This window comes from Mesocricetus auratus, unplaced genomic scaffold (genome assembly GCF_017639785.1).
Source record: "Mesocricetus auratus isolate SY011 unplaced genomic scaffold, BCM_Maur_2.0 Super-Scaffold_100676, whole genome shotgun sequence".
In the NCBI taxonomy this organism is placed as follows: Eukaryota; Metazoa; Chordata; class Mammalia; order Rodentia; family Cricetidae; genus Mesocricetus; species Mesocricetus auratus.
In genome coordinates, this window is record NW_024429266.1 from 53,099,521 (window position 1) to 53,118,851 (window position 19,331).

Consider the following 19,331-nt stretch of genomic DNA (forward strand, 5'->3'; position numbering starts at 1 on the left):
AGTACATGTGCCCATGCTAAAGTAACTTATAAATTAGGCACATTAAGAGATGAATAGCCGTAAATAATAACAAAATGTGACAATGTTAATAGTAACCCTACCAGCCACGACAAATACTAACCTGTCAGAGAGAGGTTGGCTACCTGCAGCTGGGACTGCAGAAGGGGGACTGATATGGAATGAACCTGCGGAGCACTTGAGAGTCACCAGAGCATTCTTCCTCTGCCTACTCAGAAGCTGCCACACAATCTTGTCACTTGGAGGGGGGAAGAAAAGTCAGAAGGCTGGAGAGATGGTTCAGTGGACCAGGATTTGATTCCCAGCACCCACATGGCGGCTCATAACTGTCTGTGACTCCAGCTCTAGGGGATCTGATGCCCTCTTCTGGTTTCCAAAGGCACCAGACACACATGTGGTACCCAGACACACATGCAGCAAATCATCCATACATATTTTTAAAAAGTCACAATGTGTCCCCTTTCCAGTCCCCACTGGACATTCACTGGGGTCTGCCTTTGTGTCTTCTGTACCCGTCCTTCTGCCCAGACACTGCTTCTGTTTGCTCCGGGCCTGGCAGGAACCATGAAGAGGTGATACAATGACTATTGCTTTGTTTAATAAACATCAGGGTCAAGAATGAGTCCCTGAGAACGCAGCTCTGAGCAGCAAAAGCTGATGGCCACAGGCTTCTAGAGGTCGCACTCCTGCATATTTATTGAACTGGCAGGCAGCAGAATGAGCCTGTTTTGCTTTATGTGCAAAACTTTACTCTCAGGCCAATTTTCTGGTGACCCCCAAAGACATATTACAAAATGAAATAGAAGTATCAACAACGGTACTTTATTTCTGGAATACATCTTCCAAGAGCTCCAGATATCTGCCACGTTGACCTTTCCTAGCCTGAACCCAAGCTGCCACCAATGTTAAATTACTTTCTAAATCAGAGGTAAACTTTACATCATAAAATACCATTCATAGCCACATCAATCCAGCCCGAGATCTGCATTGCTCTCTCGACCCAGACTCCTAGGTATCCACAATTCACAAATCGACCAGCTTTACCCTATCAATATGCCTCACCCAACGGGGTATCACGCTAATAGATTCCTGGAGCTGCTGCCCACCACATTGATGTATAAGAGCAATACGTTAGGAAAGCCCCCACTCACCTGGATGATGGATCGTGGCAATGGTCTTCTCAGGAAAGCATGCTGGTGATGTATAGCCCATAAGGGCACCAAATGGGATAGGATAAGTTCAAAGTGGGTTCAGTTTAGCTTGTAGAGACAAAGAAAAGCAACCTAGGTCCCACCAGGACCCACCAGGCCCCATGTTTACGCAAGAAGGCAGCTGTTCACACACAAAGGCCTGCACTCTGAAGCCCCTGCCTGAAGCATGATCTTTTACAACTGCTGTCAATGTTTGGGAGCTTGGATCAAAGCAGGCACAAGGATGCTCTTACTCTGTGGATGTGTGATACATTTTATAATAAAATTACCAAAGGGAATTGCAGGAGGATGTCATTTTGGAAACCACTAACTGCCCCTAGTTTCTCTTCTATGATGAAACACTCTGACAAAAGCCAACTTAAAGGAGACAGCTTATTTGGCTACCTTTAGGCTACAGTCTATCATTGCGGGTAAGTCAAGGCTGCAGGAAGTGGAAGCAGCTATTCATTTGTTCCCAGTCAAGAGCAGACAACAATGAATTAATACACATGTTAGTACTTAGTCACTTTCTCCATCTTACTCAGTTCAGAATCCTTTGCCAGGGACTAGTGCCACCCCAACTAAATGTACTCAAGACAGACCCACACAGACATGCCCACAGGCCAACCTGACCCAGGCAATTCCTTAGTGAGAATCCATTCCCAGGGGACTCTAAATGTGCCATCTTGATAATTAAAACTAACCATCACATTACAATATTGAGCAGATTGGGCAACTACAGTATACACACTCCAAAAGATATGTGAAGATAATGTAAACACTGTGGAATTCACTGTCTTTATATCAGTTATTGTGGAACCCAGGGTAGGTGGATATACTTTTAAACACACCATGATGAGGACTGCCATACTCGTACACTGGCATCTGCTTGTACCAAGTGTGGTATTGCTTATTTGCTTGTTTTTCAAAACAGGGCTTCTCTGCATAGCCGTGGCCCTCCTGGAACTCGCTCTATAGACCAGGCTGGTCTCAAACTCAGAAATCCGCCTGCCTCTGCCTCCCGAGTGCTGGACTAAAGGTGTGCACCACCACACCCACCATGATCTTGTTTATTTAACAAGGCTTTGCAGCTAGCTACGGAAGTGCAGCTAACATTTGCTTATCACCTACTACTGGCCAAGAGCTGTTCTTTCTCTCTCCCACTTAGTGACCACAGACATTGTCCATGAAGCAGTGAGACTTTTCCTTCTGCAGATGAGGAACCAGGGATGAGGCAGCTAGCTCCTTGAGGTTGTGTAGCCTGTACTGCAGCCTGCGATGCAGCTTTCAAATGTGTAAAAAGCATGCAGGACTTCAAAGCACTTTCTCAACAGGGAAGTACGGCTGGTCCATGCTCAACCAACTCAAGAGGGTGGAACAGTGTTCCAGGAGAGGAAAGGAGGTTGTAGTTCAGTGACAGAACACCTGGATTCGGTTCCCCGGCTCCCAAAGTGGCACAGTAACTACAATAATTTTAGCATTTGTTTACTGCCTCCTATTTATTTGATTTGCAAAGAAGGATAGGTATTAGCCAGGTAGAGCTACTATGACATTTGTAAATTGGGAGTAAAGTGAATAAAAATAATTCAATAAAAAGATCTTGGACTAGGAGGTAATTCTGAAGTTCACAAGATTTATTAAAGCACTCTCTTTATAACACTTTTCAGTGCACATGATTCTAACAGCAACATACTTTACACCATTCACTCAAATACAGTATAACAAATTGTTCAGCATAAATATAAATAAGCTTAACAAACATACCCGAAACATTTCTGAGGACAGACATGAGTTTAGAGAATAGACACTAGCAGGGTTTGGAGTGTGCATTATAACCCCGGCACTTAAAGGCAGCAAGATAACAGGGCTAGGCCACACTGGGCTACCCAGCAGGACCATGTCTCAAAGACAGAAAAAACTGAGGGAGAAGGGACAGAGAAAACTAAAGATTAACTGCTGTGCAGCAAGGTGAAATCTCCAGCTAATTACGGCAAGTTGGTGAGTTTGAGGAAGGACAACCTTCCGGACAGGTCCTTCTGTGCACTTCAGTTTGTCAAGTAGTAACACAAGGGCTACTTGCCACAACACTGACCCATCCACAGTGAACCTCAGGAAGAAAACACAGTGGCAAAATAAAAGAAGGCAATGGAAACGAGTCTGCCTTGCTCCATGAAAAAGGAGCGGTGCACACAGGGCGGCCTGGTGATCACACTGTGCCACACCAAAGCTCCACAAGCAGGGGTGTCACTGCCCAGTCGACCACCCCAGCTACTCCACAGTCTCTCCCCCAGAGAAAATGACAGGTGTACTCAGGCCAACTTCACCCAGCCACACTGAATGTAGCACTGACAAGTAGCATCCACAAGCGAAAGGGTCAGGCTACTCCTCCAGAGAATTTCCCTCCAGGAGCTGCTTAAGGTCACCTAGGCAGATACTATGTATCTTCCTAAATTACACATATTCTTTTTTAAAAGATTTATTTACTATGTACACAGTATTCTGCCTGCATGTACACCTACAGGCCACCAGATCTCATTGTATATGGTTGTGAGCCACCATCTGGTTGCTGGGAATTGAACTCAGGACCTCTGGAAGAGCAGCCGTGCTCTTAACCACTGAACTACCTCTCTAGCCCAAATTACACATATTCTTGTAGTCAAAATGCTAAACTATTTCCTTAAGTTAAACCCTAAACTAGGATATTATATTTATTACTTGATTGTAGATGAAGGTTTTTTTTTAAAGCTGTGAAATATAGTAAGGTCGTTAATCTCCATCGAACAACATGTAAACAAATTACCCTTTAGCAAAACAAGCACTATCAAAAAAGGGCCAGTCTCTGATCCCCATGTGATACCACTTTTAAATTTTATGAATATAGCTCCCATTATGGAACACAGATAACACAGTAAATTATGATATTATCTTGTCATATTATTAACGTAATCATATTATCTTAGGTGGTTACAGCTTGAAAATGCACAAGCCACACGTTTATTACTGAAGATGGCAAGCAGTTAACCATCTGACAGCTGCAGTAAGCTGCCTTAGTTAAACTTGTCTTGAGAATTTCATCATAAACCTAACCCTCTATTTATGGGGGAGAGGAGGCACAGGCCCAAAGTAGCCAACTGTTGAGATTTCTATTCATGAGAAAATCCCCATCTACAGACAGACTAAGGAACCAGGCAGAGACAGTATCTCAGTGTTCAAGGTAAGCATTTAAAATTCAAGGCAACGGGAAAAATGGAGACACAGTCACACATGTGGTCCTGAGACCCTAATTGCATTCTGATGTCACCATTCTGACATGGCAAACTCCTTGTTTAAGAGAGGTCTGCTTAGAAAATTCTGAGCATACACCGAGGCATTTTGAAACCAGGACGCCACACTGTTTGTATTACCCACACCCGACAGGAGGCTACACATAGACACGGACTCTAAACATTTACATACATTTCTTTATGTTGTCCTGCGTGAGGAAAAGTGTCACCAAGTGTTCTTTTTGGCCGTGAACAGTCACCCGGTGTGTATGCAACGGTTTCACACCCACTGGATCCTATGGGGAGTGCAGTCCCGTGAGGACACTGCTGGGGCTGTGTCTCTGTGTGGACCACAGGCCTGTGTCGGAACGTCTCTACTGCCGTCAGCTCTGCCCGACTCACACTGCTTTTCCTTGCTATTTTGATGACAAGACTCCTGGGGTTTCAACAGACCAGGTCTCTCTCCACGTTCCAAACACAGGAGGAGTGATTTGGCTAGAGATTCTAGTTCTCCACAACCAGCCTCAGGTCGTTTATTTCCACAGGTGCCAGCAGAAGCAGGAGGCTCAGTGAAGTCACTGTGAAGTTTGTGAGCCAGGCCGCAGAGAGTTTCAGTATAGCTTCTGAGACAATGCAGGTCACTGGGGCACCCTACGCAAGAGGGAAAGGAAAAAGTGGGTTACCCTTTCCAGGTGCCAGCAGGTTATTACCACTGCATAGACTCTAGGGGCCTCTTAAGTAAAAGGAGCCTAGATGACACCCCAAACCACCGAATGTTATTCTGCTGAAATGCCTCTTGGACAGGTTCTCGACTTCCCTGACTCTGCAGGCTGAAGTGCAGACTTGTGTTATGCAGAACTTAACAGCCCAAGCTCCTACACAGGTAACTAATCTCACTGGAGTAGTGTTTAGTGAGCTTCAGTCATTGCTCAGGCTGAGAGAGGGAGGGAGGGAGGGAGGGAGGGAGGGAGGGAGGGAGGGAGGGAAGGAGGGAGGGAGGGAGGGAGGGAGGGAAGGGGGGTCCTTGGATTAAACAGTTTCAGTTCCAGATCCCACTTGGGGCACATACCTCTCAGTGCAGATGTAATAATCTCAATGGTTTTCTCCAAGCAATATGTTAACTTCAAGAATTCTGAGGCAAGAGTTAGCATCGTGGAACCTTGTTGTCTAGAACTTTCTTGTACTTGAGTTCTGAAGCTTTTCTGTATAAACAAAATTTATATTTAAAATATAGATATTATACACTACAAGGCAGCAAACTTAGTCAAAATGATCTTAATTGCCCAGAAATATATCATTAGTTTATGCTATTATGTACAATGAAACTACATCAATATCAAATTACACTAAAAATGTTTAATTTCCCCACCAGTGCATAACTTCATTTCTATAAGCAAGATCAAAATGCAAAATGAACACTGATTACTTTTAAAAATCAATAAGAATTTAATTTTAACTTAATTTAAACCATAGTCATAGCATCCTAACACAGAGGAACAGAATGAAGCAACAGTGTCCTGGTATCCAACACCATAAAAGCTAACATTTAACTTTACAGAATTCAGTTTCACAGTATTGACTTTAAATATTGACTTTACTTAAATACTCTTCGCTGTGGACATTACTTTCCTCTCCAGTACCTGATTATCCCTCCATCCTTTTCTATAAAGTGGATCTGTGACATGACACTGCTTGAGTTCAACTCTATTTGAGCACATTAATTATGAAATGTAGTTTTTAGCTTATAATGACTATACCCAAGCAAAAGCTGGCAGCCCCATGCCAGTAACTACGAACCAGGTGTTGCACTGGGAAGTTCTGTGCCATCATGCTCCTATCACTAACACTAGTGCATTAAGACTGCCAAAAGGAAAGCTAGAAAACACACGTGCTCCGCTAACGTGCACACCACAGCCGTCTCCCACTAGGATGCAAAGGGAATAAAAGGACCTACAACTGAACAAAACGACTGAGAGCCCTTACTAGTTTCCATTCAGCAAAGACGTGTGCGAGAAACCTGACCAGCTCCACAGCATTAGCCTTCATCTGCTTGGCGACCTATGGGAAATGTTACAATATTTAGTTATTCAAATAATCATCAAGAAACATCACTTTTAGACCTGGGTGAGACCAGAGTTCTAGTCTAGAATCCAGAAGAGATGCAAGGTCCATCTCTGAGCTAAGCAGAAGATGGCTTCACATCCATCTCTGAGCTAAGCAGAAAATGGCTTCTGAGTACTTAACTCACACAAATGGAATGTCCTTCAAAATAAATGACACATTGATTTCCACATCAAAACAGCCACACTTGGGCTCAGCAGGTGCAGTCACTTGCTGCACAAGCCTGTGGGCCTGAGGTTGCTCCTGGAACTCCTCATATAAGGGTGGGAAGAGCGAATGAACTGACTTCTCAAAGTTGTCTTCTGATTTCCACATGTGATGTGATTTTCAGGTCCCCACATGCACACATACAGTAATTATAAAATATAATAATAATAATAAATATTATAAACATGCTATTTTATAAATTATATAGTAACATGTAAAATTGATTATAAACATAAAATAAAATATAAATCTGATGCTTGCTATCAAAATGATACCTGCATTTAATTTAAATATATATAGGGATGACTTCCCAAAATTTCCCTCAGAAGTGAGGGTTTGAGCTATCAAGCAAATATGAGATGCTCTGAGAACATTACAAATTTGATCTGATTCTTAGTTACAACCTTATGCTGCATATGGCATTTCCCATCTTGCAGAGTGAGAATCAGATCCCAGATGGTGACCCCTAGCTCTCAGAAGCAGTGTGATTCTTAGACTAAAGAAGTTGCTTTCCGCTGCTCACTGCTGCCCTCTCAGGTGGAATTAAGCTTCTGCAAGGAGATTCTGTGTTGCGTTTAATTGGCTTTCACAAAGCTCTTGTCTAGGTCATCTCAAACTTGGTGTTACAGTAAGAAGAGAAGTAGGCCATGGAGTGAGAGGCAGGGGGATTACTGTAAGGTTCAAGCCAGCCTGGACAACAAAGAAAGTTCCAGGCCAACCAGAGCTACAAGGTAAGACTGTCTCCCAAGGACTGATGAGCAAAGGGGTTAAGACTGGGCTGGTTTAACCCCCAGAAACAGCTGACCGGTCTAGCTAGCTCTTGAATCCCAGACTGATGGCTGGGAATCCAGCATGGGACTGATCAAGACCCCCTGAATGTGGGTGACAGTGAGGAGTCCTAGGCAATCTATTGGGCCTTGGGTAGTAGATCAGTATTCATCCCTGAAATACAAATGGACTTTGGGTGCTCATCCAACAATGAGAGATGCTCTCTCAACCTGGTCTAGGCCCTGGATGAAATGACAGACTATGGACACCCTCATGAAGGGCCTCACCCTCCCTGGGGAAATGAGGGGGTCTTGGGGGGGTTGGCGGGAGGGCATGGGAGGAGGGGAGGGAAAGGGAGAAGGACCTGGGATTGACATGTGAAGCAACCTTGTTTCTAATTTAAATTTAAAAATTAAAAAAAAACTGTCTCCCAAAAGAAGAAAAGAATTTAGGCACACCTAAATTCTTTACTTCATGAACCCAGTTTTTAAATCATAATTCCAGTGCCCTCTATGAATCTATTTTCTGTTTCTTATCATTTTTTTTACTTCTTAGGTATTCTATTTTCTGCTATGGGTCCTTTTTAAAAATAGAATGCAATTCTGATGATTGTTTTGTGTGTGTGTGAACACACACGCGTTCAGTGCCCGCAGCCGGAAGAGTGACGAGCTGGAGTGGCTGGGAGCTGCCTGAAGTGGGTGCAGAGATTCAAACCCCAGTTCTTTGGAAGAGAAGAAAGAATGCTCACCTGCGGAGCCACCGCTCCAGCCCCGGCCACAGGCTCTTACGACTTTTTGTTTTGTTTTTGTTTTTCAAGACAGGGTATCTCTGTGCAACAGTCCTGGCTGTTCTAGAACTCACTCTGTAGACCAGGCTGGCCTCGACCCCACCTGCCTCTGACTACTGAGTGCTGGGATTAAAGGCGTGTGCCAAAACAAAAGAACAAAACCCACAGTCCAGAGAGGCAGACATACTCAAGAATGCAACATGTACAAGCAAGACCAGCAATTTAGTATTTGCCAGCCACTGTTTCTAATATTTCTTTTTTTTTTTTTTAATTTTATGTCACGACTAAGGGTGTTTTGCCTGTACACATATCTGTGCACCTCATGTGTGGCTGATGCCCTCAGAGGGCAGAAGAGGGCGTCCAATCCCAGAAACTGGAGTTACAGGTGCTGCGAGCCACCTTGTGTGTGCGGTCCTCCACAAGAACACTCGGGTGTCTCCCCAGCCTCCACTCCTAGCACTGCTCGGGCCCCGGTGTCAGGCACCTGGAAGGAGGCAGCAGCACTCAGAGGACGTCACTGACATCTCCACTAGGTTTGTGTCTAGGTCTCAGCGTGAAACCATTGATGTGAATGTTCCTGGGAAAATACTTGGTTCAAGATGATTGGATCTGTAAGTGCTGGCTTCTGCTTTTAGGCAGAGGAGTAAAAACCCAGCAGAAAGATAGCGAAGGACACCCAGAGAGGACAGAAGGTGTCATTGTCACCCTCCACATGGCTCAGGGGTTTCAGAGACCTGGGCTCCACCTCTTCTTTAAAAACGAATTCAGCACAAACTAAAACACATAAACATATAACATGTAAAAATAGCATTATACTGTTGTTTGTACATTTAAAGAAGTTTGGACAATATGCATCCTGAAATAAAACCTTTTTTTTTTTTTTTTTTTGGTTTTTCGAGACAGGGTTTCTCTGTATTGTTTTGGAGCCTGTCCTGGAACTTGCTCTGTAGATCAGGCTGGTCTTGAACTCACAGAGATCCGCCTGCCTCTGCCTCCCGAGTGCTGGAATTAAAGGCATGCGCCACTAACGCCCAGCAAATCAAACCAGTTTTAAGATCAAAAGTGTCCCCCATCTTACCTCCTCATGTGCACTCTGCCTTGAGAGGTCTCGCTCCAGTTCCTGTGCTTTTTCCAGCCCAGAATCCAAGAGGCTTTTCACCCCTAAGGCTAGGCCATCCTGGAGGGCAGCTGTGAACTCCTGTTAGGAAAAGGTTTAGTTAGGCACTGAGCTGGTAAGCTCAGGTTTTACACTTTTACACATTAAAGTTTTATTACAGTGTGTGTGTGTGAGAAAGAGAGAGAGAGAGAGACAGACAGACAGACAGACAGACAGACAGACAGACAGACAGAGGCAGCTAGTAAGTTCAGGTTTTACACATTAAAATTTTATTACAGTGTGTATGTGTGTGCATGTAAGAGAGAGAGACAGAGACAGACAGACAGAGAGCGAGCGAGCGCACATGGGGTCACAGGACAACTTGTAGGAGTTGCTTCTCTCCTTCCCATGCGGCTGGCTCTAAGGGATGGACTGAGGACCAGGCTTGATGGCTAGTACCCTTACCACTAGGCCATCTCATGTGCCTGGTTTTACATTCCCTTCAAAATTATAAGTTAATGAAGATATAACTCATTCCCAGTTTATTAAATTCAGCTAAAGTTAGTAGGAGAACAATCTATGGGGGAAATAAAATTAACAAAATTAAAGACCTATAATCATGCAACCATATTTTAATCATATTTTTGTTTGTTTGTTTGAGAAGGGCACTCATGTAACCCGGGTTGGCCCCAATAGCCAAGAAAGACGCTGTCCTGATCCTCCAGTCTGCCTCCTAAGGCTGGACTACAAACGTGTACGACCACATCCTTTACACAGTGCTAGAGCTCAAATTCATGCATGCTATGCAAACTACCAAGGGAGGTACATCCCAGCCTTATTTTATCCAACACTGACCAAAAGGATGTTAAGTCACTGCCAAACTATTTTGAAAGAGGAAATGAACTTATTCTGTGCAGTGATGCTATCAGAAGTCTCTAAGGTGCCTGCAGAAGTCTTTCAGAGCTAACCTTAGACATTACCCGGGCACTGGGAATCTTGCTGCTGCTCTCCAGAAGACAGAGCTTACTTCCTTTCAGAACAGCGAGCTGAGCCACACACTGAACAGCCTGCTGCATAATCTGGACGATTTTGTTTTGAGCCTCTTGTACCATGGATGAAATATCCGAACAGCACCCCTATGAAATAAAAGTCGATCAGTCAGTGTACACATATATGAGATTTTTAAGAGGTGATAAAGAAAAACGGGATAGTGGGTGAAGTTAGAGCACACATGAGGGGCTGTACTTAAGGCCCCAATCCCAGCACTAAAAACAACAACAACAGAGCCGGAGAGATGGCTCGGTAGACTAAGGGCACTGACTGCTCTTCCGGAGGACCGAGGTTTGATTCCCAGCCCCCACATTAGGTAACTCACAGTCTTCTAGAACTGAAGTTCCAGAGGATCTGATGCCCCCTTCTGAGCTCTGAGGATTAGGTACACATGTGGAGCACGTGTGCATGCAGGAAAATTCCCATACGCATCAAAACAAAACTCATAACGTAACGACCCCTGGAATGCTCGTGAGAAACCCAAAGCACACAGTCCTGAAGCTATGCATCTGTAACAGAACAAGAGCCAGCTTCTTCCTCCCTCAAAGACTTGACAGTTAGGAGACGTAAGGCAAGTGTGAAGTTAAACCCAAGACAGGATTGGTAAGGAAATGTCAGGAACAAAATGGTGTGTCTTTGACCTTTCAGCTTTAACTGTCCTGTTAATACCTAAATGACAGCCTTCCCTATGTGCTCAGTGCCCAGGCCTCCGAGGCACAGGAGCCTCCTCTTGAACGTGCTTCTTTCTGGTCCTCCCCCTGTGGCTCTGACAGTGCCTGCCTTGACTACGTGTGGAAGATGCTCATTACACCACTACAAGGTGCCAAACCACACGTTACTAGAAAAGTGTGCCAGCCAGCACTGGCTTCCCATGAGTCTTCCTGAGCACACCTAGTGTTTTCCCAGTCACCCGGGTCTCCACCCTCCATCCCTGTACAGAATGTGTCTCACAAGCCTGTATGCTGAAACTCTCAAGTCAAGTTCAAAGCCTTCTTCTGGGAAAATGAAGAGAAGGAAAGAAATTTCATGGCACAGACTCCACCAGGTATTCTCTCTCTCTCTCTCTCTCTCTCTCTCTCTCTCTCTCTCTCTCTCTCTCTCTCTCTCTCTCTCTCTCATCTGATAATCACAGCAGCCCTGACAGGTAGACATTACTGTTTTTATTTTGAGGTAAGAAAATGGAGAGACTCAAGAAGCTAAGCAATTTGCCTAAACACAAATTAACATAGCATAGATTAAAAAACACAGGATTTCAAATATCAAAAGTGAGCTTCTGGTTTGTGGGTATATTCCACTCCCCTCTAAAGCTGCCCATCTTTGATTTCTACCAGACTGTCCTGAGCTTTATTCCTTCATTAGGGTTGAACAACAACAACAACCTCTCTCTCTCTCTCTCTCTCTCTCTCTCTCTCTCTCTCTCTCTCTCTCTCTCTCTCTCTCTCTCTCTCTCTCTTTCTCCCTCTCTCCCTCCTTCTCTTAAACTACCCCTCTTTCATTTCTACCATAGACCGTCCTGAGCTACATTCCTTCCTTAGGGTTTAACCTAAGTCACACCCTCATTTCTGACGGAGAGCTTTGTTCTCTGACCAACCCCATGCTTCCATGTTCGTGGCTCTATGCTGTCAGATCTCCTTCACCTGAAGTTTGCCCATATCTGTCTGTAGTCCACCTCTGTGTTACATTCTCTTTCCCTGATGTCCATATCAAAAAGTAACCCTTCCTTCGATGTGAATTTAAGATTCATTTAACGACAAATATCCAACTAGTTATCTATCACATTGGGAGACCCTGTGAAAAGACACTCGAGTCCTACACCTACAGAAAGTCTACTGCCACTACTACACATGCTTATCAACAGTATGGCATAGTAAATGGCATAATGAGTAGCTTTCTTTACTCAGGGCTAACAAAAAACAAACAAGAGAGGAACCCAACCAAACTGGGGAGACGAAGGAAGTTCTCCTGGGGAAAAAAACAATGGATAGTAAATATTTCCCTAACACAGTCCACTCAGGAAGTACTTGTCACAATAAAAATTCCACTACAAAAATGTGGGAAGTCAGGGCCTGTAAGAGGCTGGCTTGGTGGGTAAAGGAGGCTGCCATCGAGCACTGTGCCCTGAGTTTGGTCTCCGGAATCCATGCAGCAGCAGGAGAAAACTGATTCCTAAAGTTGCCCCGGACCTCACTCATGTACCATGATGTGCATAACCCCATAACCCCTAAATGTAAAAAAAATTTAATGTGGAAATAACTGCATAAAATATAGTGGATATCACTACATAAAACTTGATCAAATATTCTAGAAAGCTTAAATATCCATCTATTTGAGAAATTCTCATAGAGATCTCTGGTATGGCAACAAAGAGATATTTTTCAACATTAGTTCCCTACTTTTTCTACAAAAATGGACACTTGATTTTTAACTTGTTCCAGAGGTACTTAGAATGAACAATCCACTTCTTGATTAAATATAGGGCTAGATGCAGTCAGGTGAGGTTCTGGCCAAGCATATATGAGTACCTTATGATGCCTCATAAAAACTCCCTCTAAAGGAAGGGCCTTTCCTTGTCCGCACCCACCCCTCAGCCACGCTCACACAACTATCGTGAAGGAGCATGACGAGGTCAAGTCAACACTTCAGGAACAGCGGAGGGGAGAGCAGCAAGGAGCTGGGATCCCACCTTTGTGCAGAAGACCCTCCATGCCTACCTCTGCATTCTTCCAGACAGAAAACAAGCTTTTATCTTGCTTCCTCCTGGTGGTCAAACCCAATGTTACTTGATACAAAGTAAGCAGGAAATAAAAGTACTTTTCTCTCCCCATATCAACAGATTTGTTACTAATTTACCAAGAGCTGAAAGCCAATCCAGAGTCAGAGCAAGACTCTGCCTCTCTCTCTACCCAGTGACTTTAAATGGAAGTTAGCAAAGTATAACCAACCGACAGCATGCATTCAAATCTACTCCTATTACCCAGTAGTTATAGAACTCTGGCTGAGCCAGTCATTTCCCAAGCCTCTACTTCCTCATCTATAAAATGGTCACAGCAGCACCCATTTGAGGGTTGTCATGAGGACAAAATGAACCAGTATCTGCAAACTACTTAGGACACAGAGGACACCAAGTCTTTGCTCAATAAACGAATTGCATCTAGACCTAGGACCCCAAAACAGGAAGCACCCGGAAATCCTCAGAAGATACAGGTGATAGAGAGCCAATAAATACTTTCAGAACAAATGACTTCTTCAAAAATAAGAAATCGTGTACCTGCAAAAACAATTGCAAATAGCCTCCCAGTTTTTTAATATCTTGTCTCAGTTCATCTTCAAGCCTCGCTGAGCTGCTACCAGGTGGAAAATCATCCAGCCAGTGTTTGAACAAAACCACAAGCTGCTCAAAGGCACAAGCAATCTGGACAGTGAATGCCTGTACTGCCCGGTCAGAAGAGAACACTGGGAAAGAAGAAGGAAAGTTATTGCAAGGAATAGTGCGCAGATAGATAAAAGAATTCACGTACAGGCACCATTAACGCATCTAAACATGGCGGAGAGATGTCAGCCAGATGCATCCCCAAACAAGAGTAGAGGGCAGCCGGTAGAAGCAGTAGAATCACTTACAGTTACTTTGACTTTCTTCATCCTGTTCTTTATGGGCTTTGGAAATGGCAAACAGCCCATTATAAAGTTTAAGGAGATTATTTATCAGGCTATCTGCTACTGTCTTTTCTTCGTCATAACTCTGTCCAAGAAAGTCTATTGATGAACCAATCAATTCTTTGCAAATTCCAGGAAGAAATGATTCTGATGAATTTGAGTAAATGGTGCTTGATTTTTCCGTTAAACCTACACCAACAGAAAACAGCCAGGGTAAGCCTAGTTTTCAAGCACAATGCTTTCAAGCAAACACACAAATGCAGGTATACTAAAGAATCATTGGTCAGTAGCTCAAAGTAGACTACTCCTATCTCAATGCATTCTTATTTCTATACACCAAGGTGAAAACAGTTCCAGGTAGGGACCAATTAACCTCTCACTAGCCTGAGTCCACAGGCTTTGTATCTTTTCACCTTTAATGTAAGTAACTAGAGAATCAAAATATCCCACGTGCCTACTTGCTTGTCTTTTTTTTTTTTTAATGTGTCTAGGTGTTTTGCTTGCACACATGTCTGAATACCATGTACATACCTAATATTCATGGAAGGCAGAAGAGATTACCAGATCCCCTGGCACTGATGTTCCAGACAGTTATAAGCTGCCATGTAAGTGCTGGGACTTGAACCCTGGTCTTCTGGTAGGGCAGCCAGTGCTCTTAACTGCTGTGTCATCTCTCCAGCCCTCACTTAACCTTTCTATACTTGATAGCAATGAATTTTTCCTAACACCTAAGGAAACCAACTCTTAAACTAGAAACTGGACCACAATAAACTGGATAAAAAGAAATGCCTCAGAACCTTTCCTGTAGAAGAGCTCTTCCCAGTGTATACAGTCAGGATAGGCCTAAGTTAATTGATTATCCAGGAGATGGGCTTGAAAAAAACAAAACAAAACAAAACACCACTGCCTAAGTACTGACAAAGCAGAAGTAAACAGAAAGGTGTAAGAGCTCCTTCAGGGCTTCAGCAAGTAACCTTATCCTGGAACATACAGCATTTGCGCATCGTGATTCTCAACTAAAAGGCAATGTTCCCTGGTCTAGTCCACAGGGGATGAGAAGAGGAATGCTAAAAAGGAGGCAGAAGATGGGGAATAGCAAATGCCCAGAACAAAGATGAGAGCTCGACTTGGAAAGAAAGGCACAGAAGCCCAACCTGAAGCTACAGCTACAGTGAATGTATGTCACTATGACATGACACTAGAGTGAGTTACCCAAGACAGCTAACTACATATGTTCTCAAAGATTGATGTACTCTAAAATTCAATGTGAATATCTTAGACCTGTAAAAATCTAGTTAAAAATATTATGGGCCTTGTGTTGAGAAGTTTGACACTCCTTACATTCCCAAAGCTAGAAAATGTCAGGTCCTATGTGCAGCAACCCCTCCCTTAGGCTCCTACTGAACGTACAAGGAGCATTTCCTCCCACTCCTTCTGCCCACTGTTTCACTAAATAGCCCCAGGCTAGCCTTGAACTCATCATCTTTCTGTTGCAACCTTCTAAGTGATTGCCAGGATTACATTGTCTACCACCATACCCAGCTCCATGTCTTTGGAAAACTGCAAATAAGCAAGGATCTCATATCTGACTTAAAAACACTTATAAAACACCTCACTTTTGATATTGAATAAATAAGTTGTTACTATGTGTGTGTATGTTTGTGCATATGTATGCTCACACCTAGTGTGTGTGTGTGTGTGTGTGTGTGTGTGTGTGTGTGTGTGCTCACACCAACACAGACATAGCCAGTGGATAACATCAAGTCTAAGGATAACATCTTTTTCCCTCCAAGCTAATTTTGAAAAAAATAGCAAAACCAAGCCCAATTTCTTTGAAGAAGATGAGCTATAGTTCCTTTTATTCTTACTCATATTCTATCAGGACCTTTACCAAATAGACTCATACATTAAATAGTAACTTTCAAACTTAAAAATTTAGATTATTTATTTTATTATTTTATGAGTACAAGTACTTTGCCTACATGTATGTCTGTGTAGTGTGTACATACCTGGCAGATGGTATTAGATCTCCTGGGATTGGAGTATGGTTGTGAGTCACCATGTGGGTTCTGGGAATTGAACCTGAGTTCTTTGTATGAGCAGCAAGTGATCTCAACTGCTGAGTCTGCTCATCAGCCCGATCACTTGGGAATTTTTTATGAGATTCTATATATAACAAGGTGCCCAGTGCAGTGTTTGTCTAGCATGATTGTGGCCCTGAGGTCAACCCCCACCCCTACAAACCAAAACTAATTCTTCCCATGTCTAACACACATGACAGACAAGCAGCACTCTGAGTTATCAACAGTTTTTGAGGGTCTTATTCATTCAAGCATCTACATCCATGCCTCCTTTCCTTTCCCCTTCACACACGTCACAATATATGATACGTACTCTGGTATTTGCTCATAAGGAAACCACATTGTAAACATATTTTTCCATATCTGAATTAGCCACTCCTCTAAAAGGCTTTAAAACAAATCAAAGAACAGAATTTGAGAAACAGAACAGCCATCCAATTCACATCTTCATTTTATAAAGGAAACCCCGTTGCTAAGACATGAAATGATGTTCACAAGCCCACAGAGTGGAGTTTTATTACTACACGGACAATCTGATGAAAGCAGTACCTGACGAGTGTGAAGAATGCAGATTCTGAATGGGATGGACCTGTATGTCATGCAAACAACCAGAAATTCTCCCATTCTTCATCAGACTTCTGCTCCTAAACCAAAGACAACCATAGGATTAGTTGTTACATAGCACAGGAGCATTAAGAATGTTACCAGTTCCGTGGAAACACATAATCCCAGTGCTCAGAAGGCTGACAGAAGACAGAGACTTTGAGGTCAGTATGGCCTACATGAGACCCTGTCAGGGTGGATGGGGGTCAGGGACTATTTTCTTGCTCAGAAATGGAAATGAGTCAGTCCTTGTTGGAAGAACACAAATACATGCCTATGTTAGAATAGTCCCTGACCCCCATCCATCTGAGCATGGTGCTGTCTATGGCAGAGAGAGAGAGAGAGAGAGAGAGAGAGAGAGAGAGAGAGGGAGGGAGGGAGGGAGGGAGGGAGGGAGGGAGGGAGGGAGGGAGGGAGGGAGGGAGGGAGGGAGGGAGGGAGGGAGAGGGAGAGAGGGAGAGAGGGAGAGAGGGAGAGAGGGAGAGAGGGAGAGAGGGAGAGAGGGAGAGAGGGAGAGAGGGAGAGAGGGAGAGAGGGAGGGAGGGAGAGAGGGAGGGAGGGGGAGGGAGGGAGAGAGGGAGGGAGGGGGAGGGAGGGAGAGACAGAGAGAGAGAGAGATATGGGATATGGTTGGGGGATGTCTAGGGGAGATATTTAAAGAGGGAAATGACCTCGGTAAAGAAAGCATCTAAGCAGACCTTGTGCAAAGCATGCCTGTGAGAGCAGTGCCCTCAGGAGAAGAGCCCCTCCACTGCACCTGCGCAGCAGTGCCCTCAGCCTACAAATCACAGGCTCTCCCTTTACCTTGAGAACGAAACTCCTTGAGCAGTGAACTACATCTAAATACAGGAGACTCTCTGGTATCTTCCTAATCACACATCTACTACTGTTGACTCGCCAAAAGAAAATACTGTTTGTTGAAAAGATTGTTAAAACAAGTATTCTGTCCACGAAAGCTTAAATGTTCCAAATATGCCCCCCCCTGTGAATTCTTACAACACTAATGAAACCACAGAAATATGACTGAAGATAAGGGGTACTATCAATTTCTAAGTATTTGTTTTTCTAGAGGTAAAAAGAAAAACTAAGTTAAGCTAGGAAAAGTATTATTCTTGCGGCATTGTCACATTAAACAATGTTTAAACTAAGAGAATGCTTGTCACATTCCTTCCAAAGAGTTTTCATTCAACCTGATAGAAAATTTACTTTTAACTGTCAACCATCGTGTGATTTACAGGTGGCCGGACCGGGCTGTTTTATTTAGGAGCAGCTGCAGTACAGCAGCGCCGGCGGTGACTCCACAGCAATCTGTCAGCATTCCCATTACCTGCAGGCATTCTCAGAGTTTGGAGTCTGTCATAAACATTCTTACAAGGCTGAAACTTCATGCACAAGGTCTCAGACTAAGAGCAACTCATTTTAAAAAATATGATACCATTAAATTACAGTTCTCAAAAGTATTTGCCAAATGAAAACACCTAATTTCAAAATCTTGAAGAAAAATAGGAACAGAAATTTTGGTCTCAGGGGTCACATTTTAAAACTTGTTTGTTTCTTAATTTTTAACCCCAACTTCTGCAGATATAAGAATCACCAACATTCAGTAGGCTAAACACTAGTGTTCTCCGACTAATGACTATATTGTGGTCCACAATGCTCTTTTTATAAAGCTTATACTTGTTTATAATGAACTCTTTTCTTACAGTTAAGAAGCTAGTAATCCTAAAACCCAAAGGGTTCCATAATTCTCCGGTTTGTTGGTCTGGTTGAAATTTGAAGTAGGTCATTATTACTCTAGGTTGACCTACTTATCTTGAGCCCTCTACATTCATTTCCATCAAGGACCATCCTTAGGTCACTGTAGTGATACAGCCCAGCAGTACTTTTCATCCTTAAGTCAAATCACCTGTAGACCTCACTATCTGTTCACCAGTACTGGGTCAGAAATTCTATCTTCTCTATGCCAGAAGAGGGCACCAGATCTCATTACAGATGGTTGTGAGTCACCATGTCGTTGCTGGAATTGAACTCAGGACCTCTTGAAGAGTAGCCAGAGCTCTTAACCTCTGAGTCATCTCTCCAGCTCCAGAAATTCTATCTTCTCTGTATTGTAACATCAAAAAGAGTCTTCTCTCAGTACTCAAGATTGAATGGAGGAGCTTATGATGCTATATGAACGCTTTACCTCAGATACGCCACAGACCTAAGATTTAATTACACAGGTATGCTAAAGCTCAGCAACAATCTAAGCAACCATTACTGAATAGCAGGGTAAGAGGTTTACACACTTCATTTCCGACCCTTGTTACACTCTGCAACATCATTCCCAAGCTGCAATCATAGAGGTCGCTGAGGCAGCCAGGGTGGCAGTCGCTGAGGCAGCCAGGGTGGCAGTCGCTGAGGCAGCCAGGGTGGCAGTCGCTGAGGCAGCCAGGGTGGCAGTCGCTGAGGCAGCCAGGGTGGCAGTCGCTGAGGCAGCCAGGGTGCACTACA

General features: G+C 43.7%; 1 protein-coding gene across 4 annotated transcripts in view; it reads right to left on the minus strand.

Moving 5' to 3' along the window:
* Positions 1-2,821: 2,821 nt before the first annotated feature.
* Positions 2,822-19,331, minus strand: part of Kif14 (kinesin family member 14) — a 65,731-nt gene continuing 49,221 nt past the window's right edge. For 3 of the 4 annotated variants that reach the window (XM_021229162.2, XM_021229163.2, XM_040738568.1), the window contains 8 exons: positions 16,785-16,879; positions 14,119-14,343; positions 13,769-13,953; positions 10,419-10,586; positions 9,433-9,552; positions 6,455-6,529; positions 5,541-5,673; positions 2,822-5,122 (listed from right to left, as the gene is read on the minus strand). In XM_021229162.2, coding sequence (XP_021084821.1) covers positions 4,752-5,122; positions 5,541-5,673; positions 6,455-6,529; positions 9,433-9,552; positions 10,419-10,586; positions 13,769-13,953; positions 14,119-14,343; positions 16,785-16,879 — 1,372 coding nt within the window. In that variant the 3' untranslated portion in view covers positions 2,822-4,751. The remainder of the gene's footprint in view (positions 5,123-5,540; positions 5,674-6,454; positions 6,530-9,432; positions 9,553-10,418; positions 10,587-13,768; positions 13,954-14,118; positions 14,344-16,784; positions 16,880-19,331) is intronic. The other variant, XM_040738569.1, reaches the window with a different exon arrangement.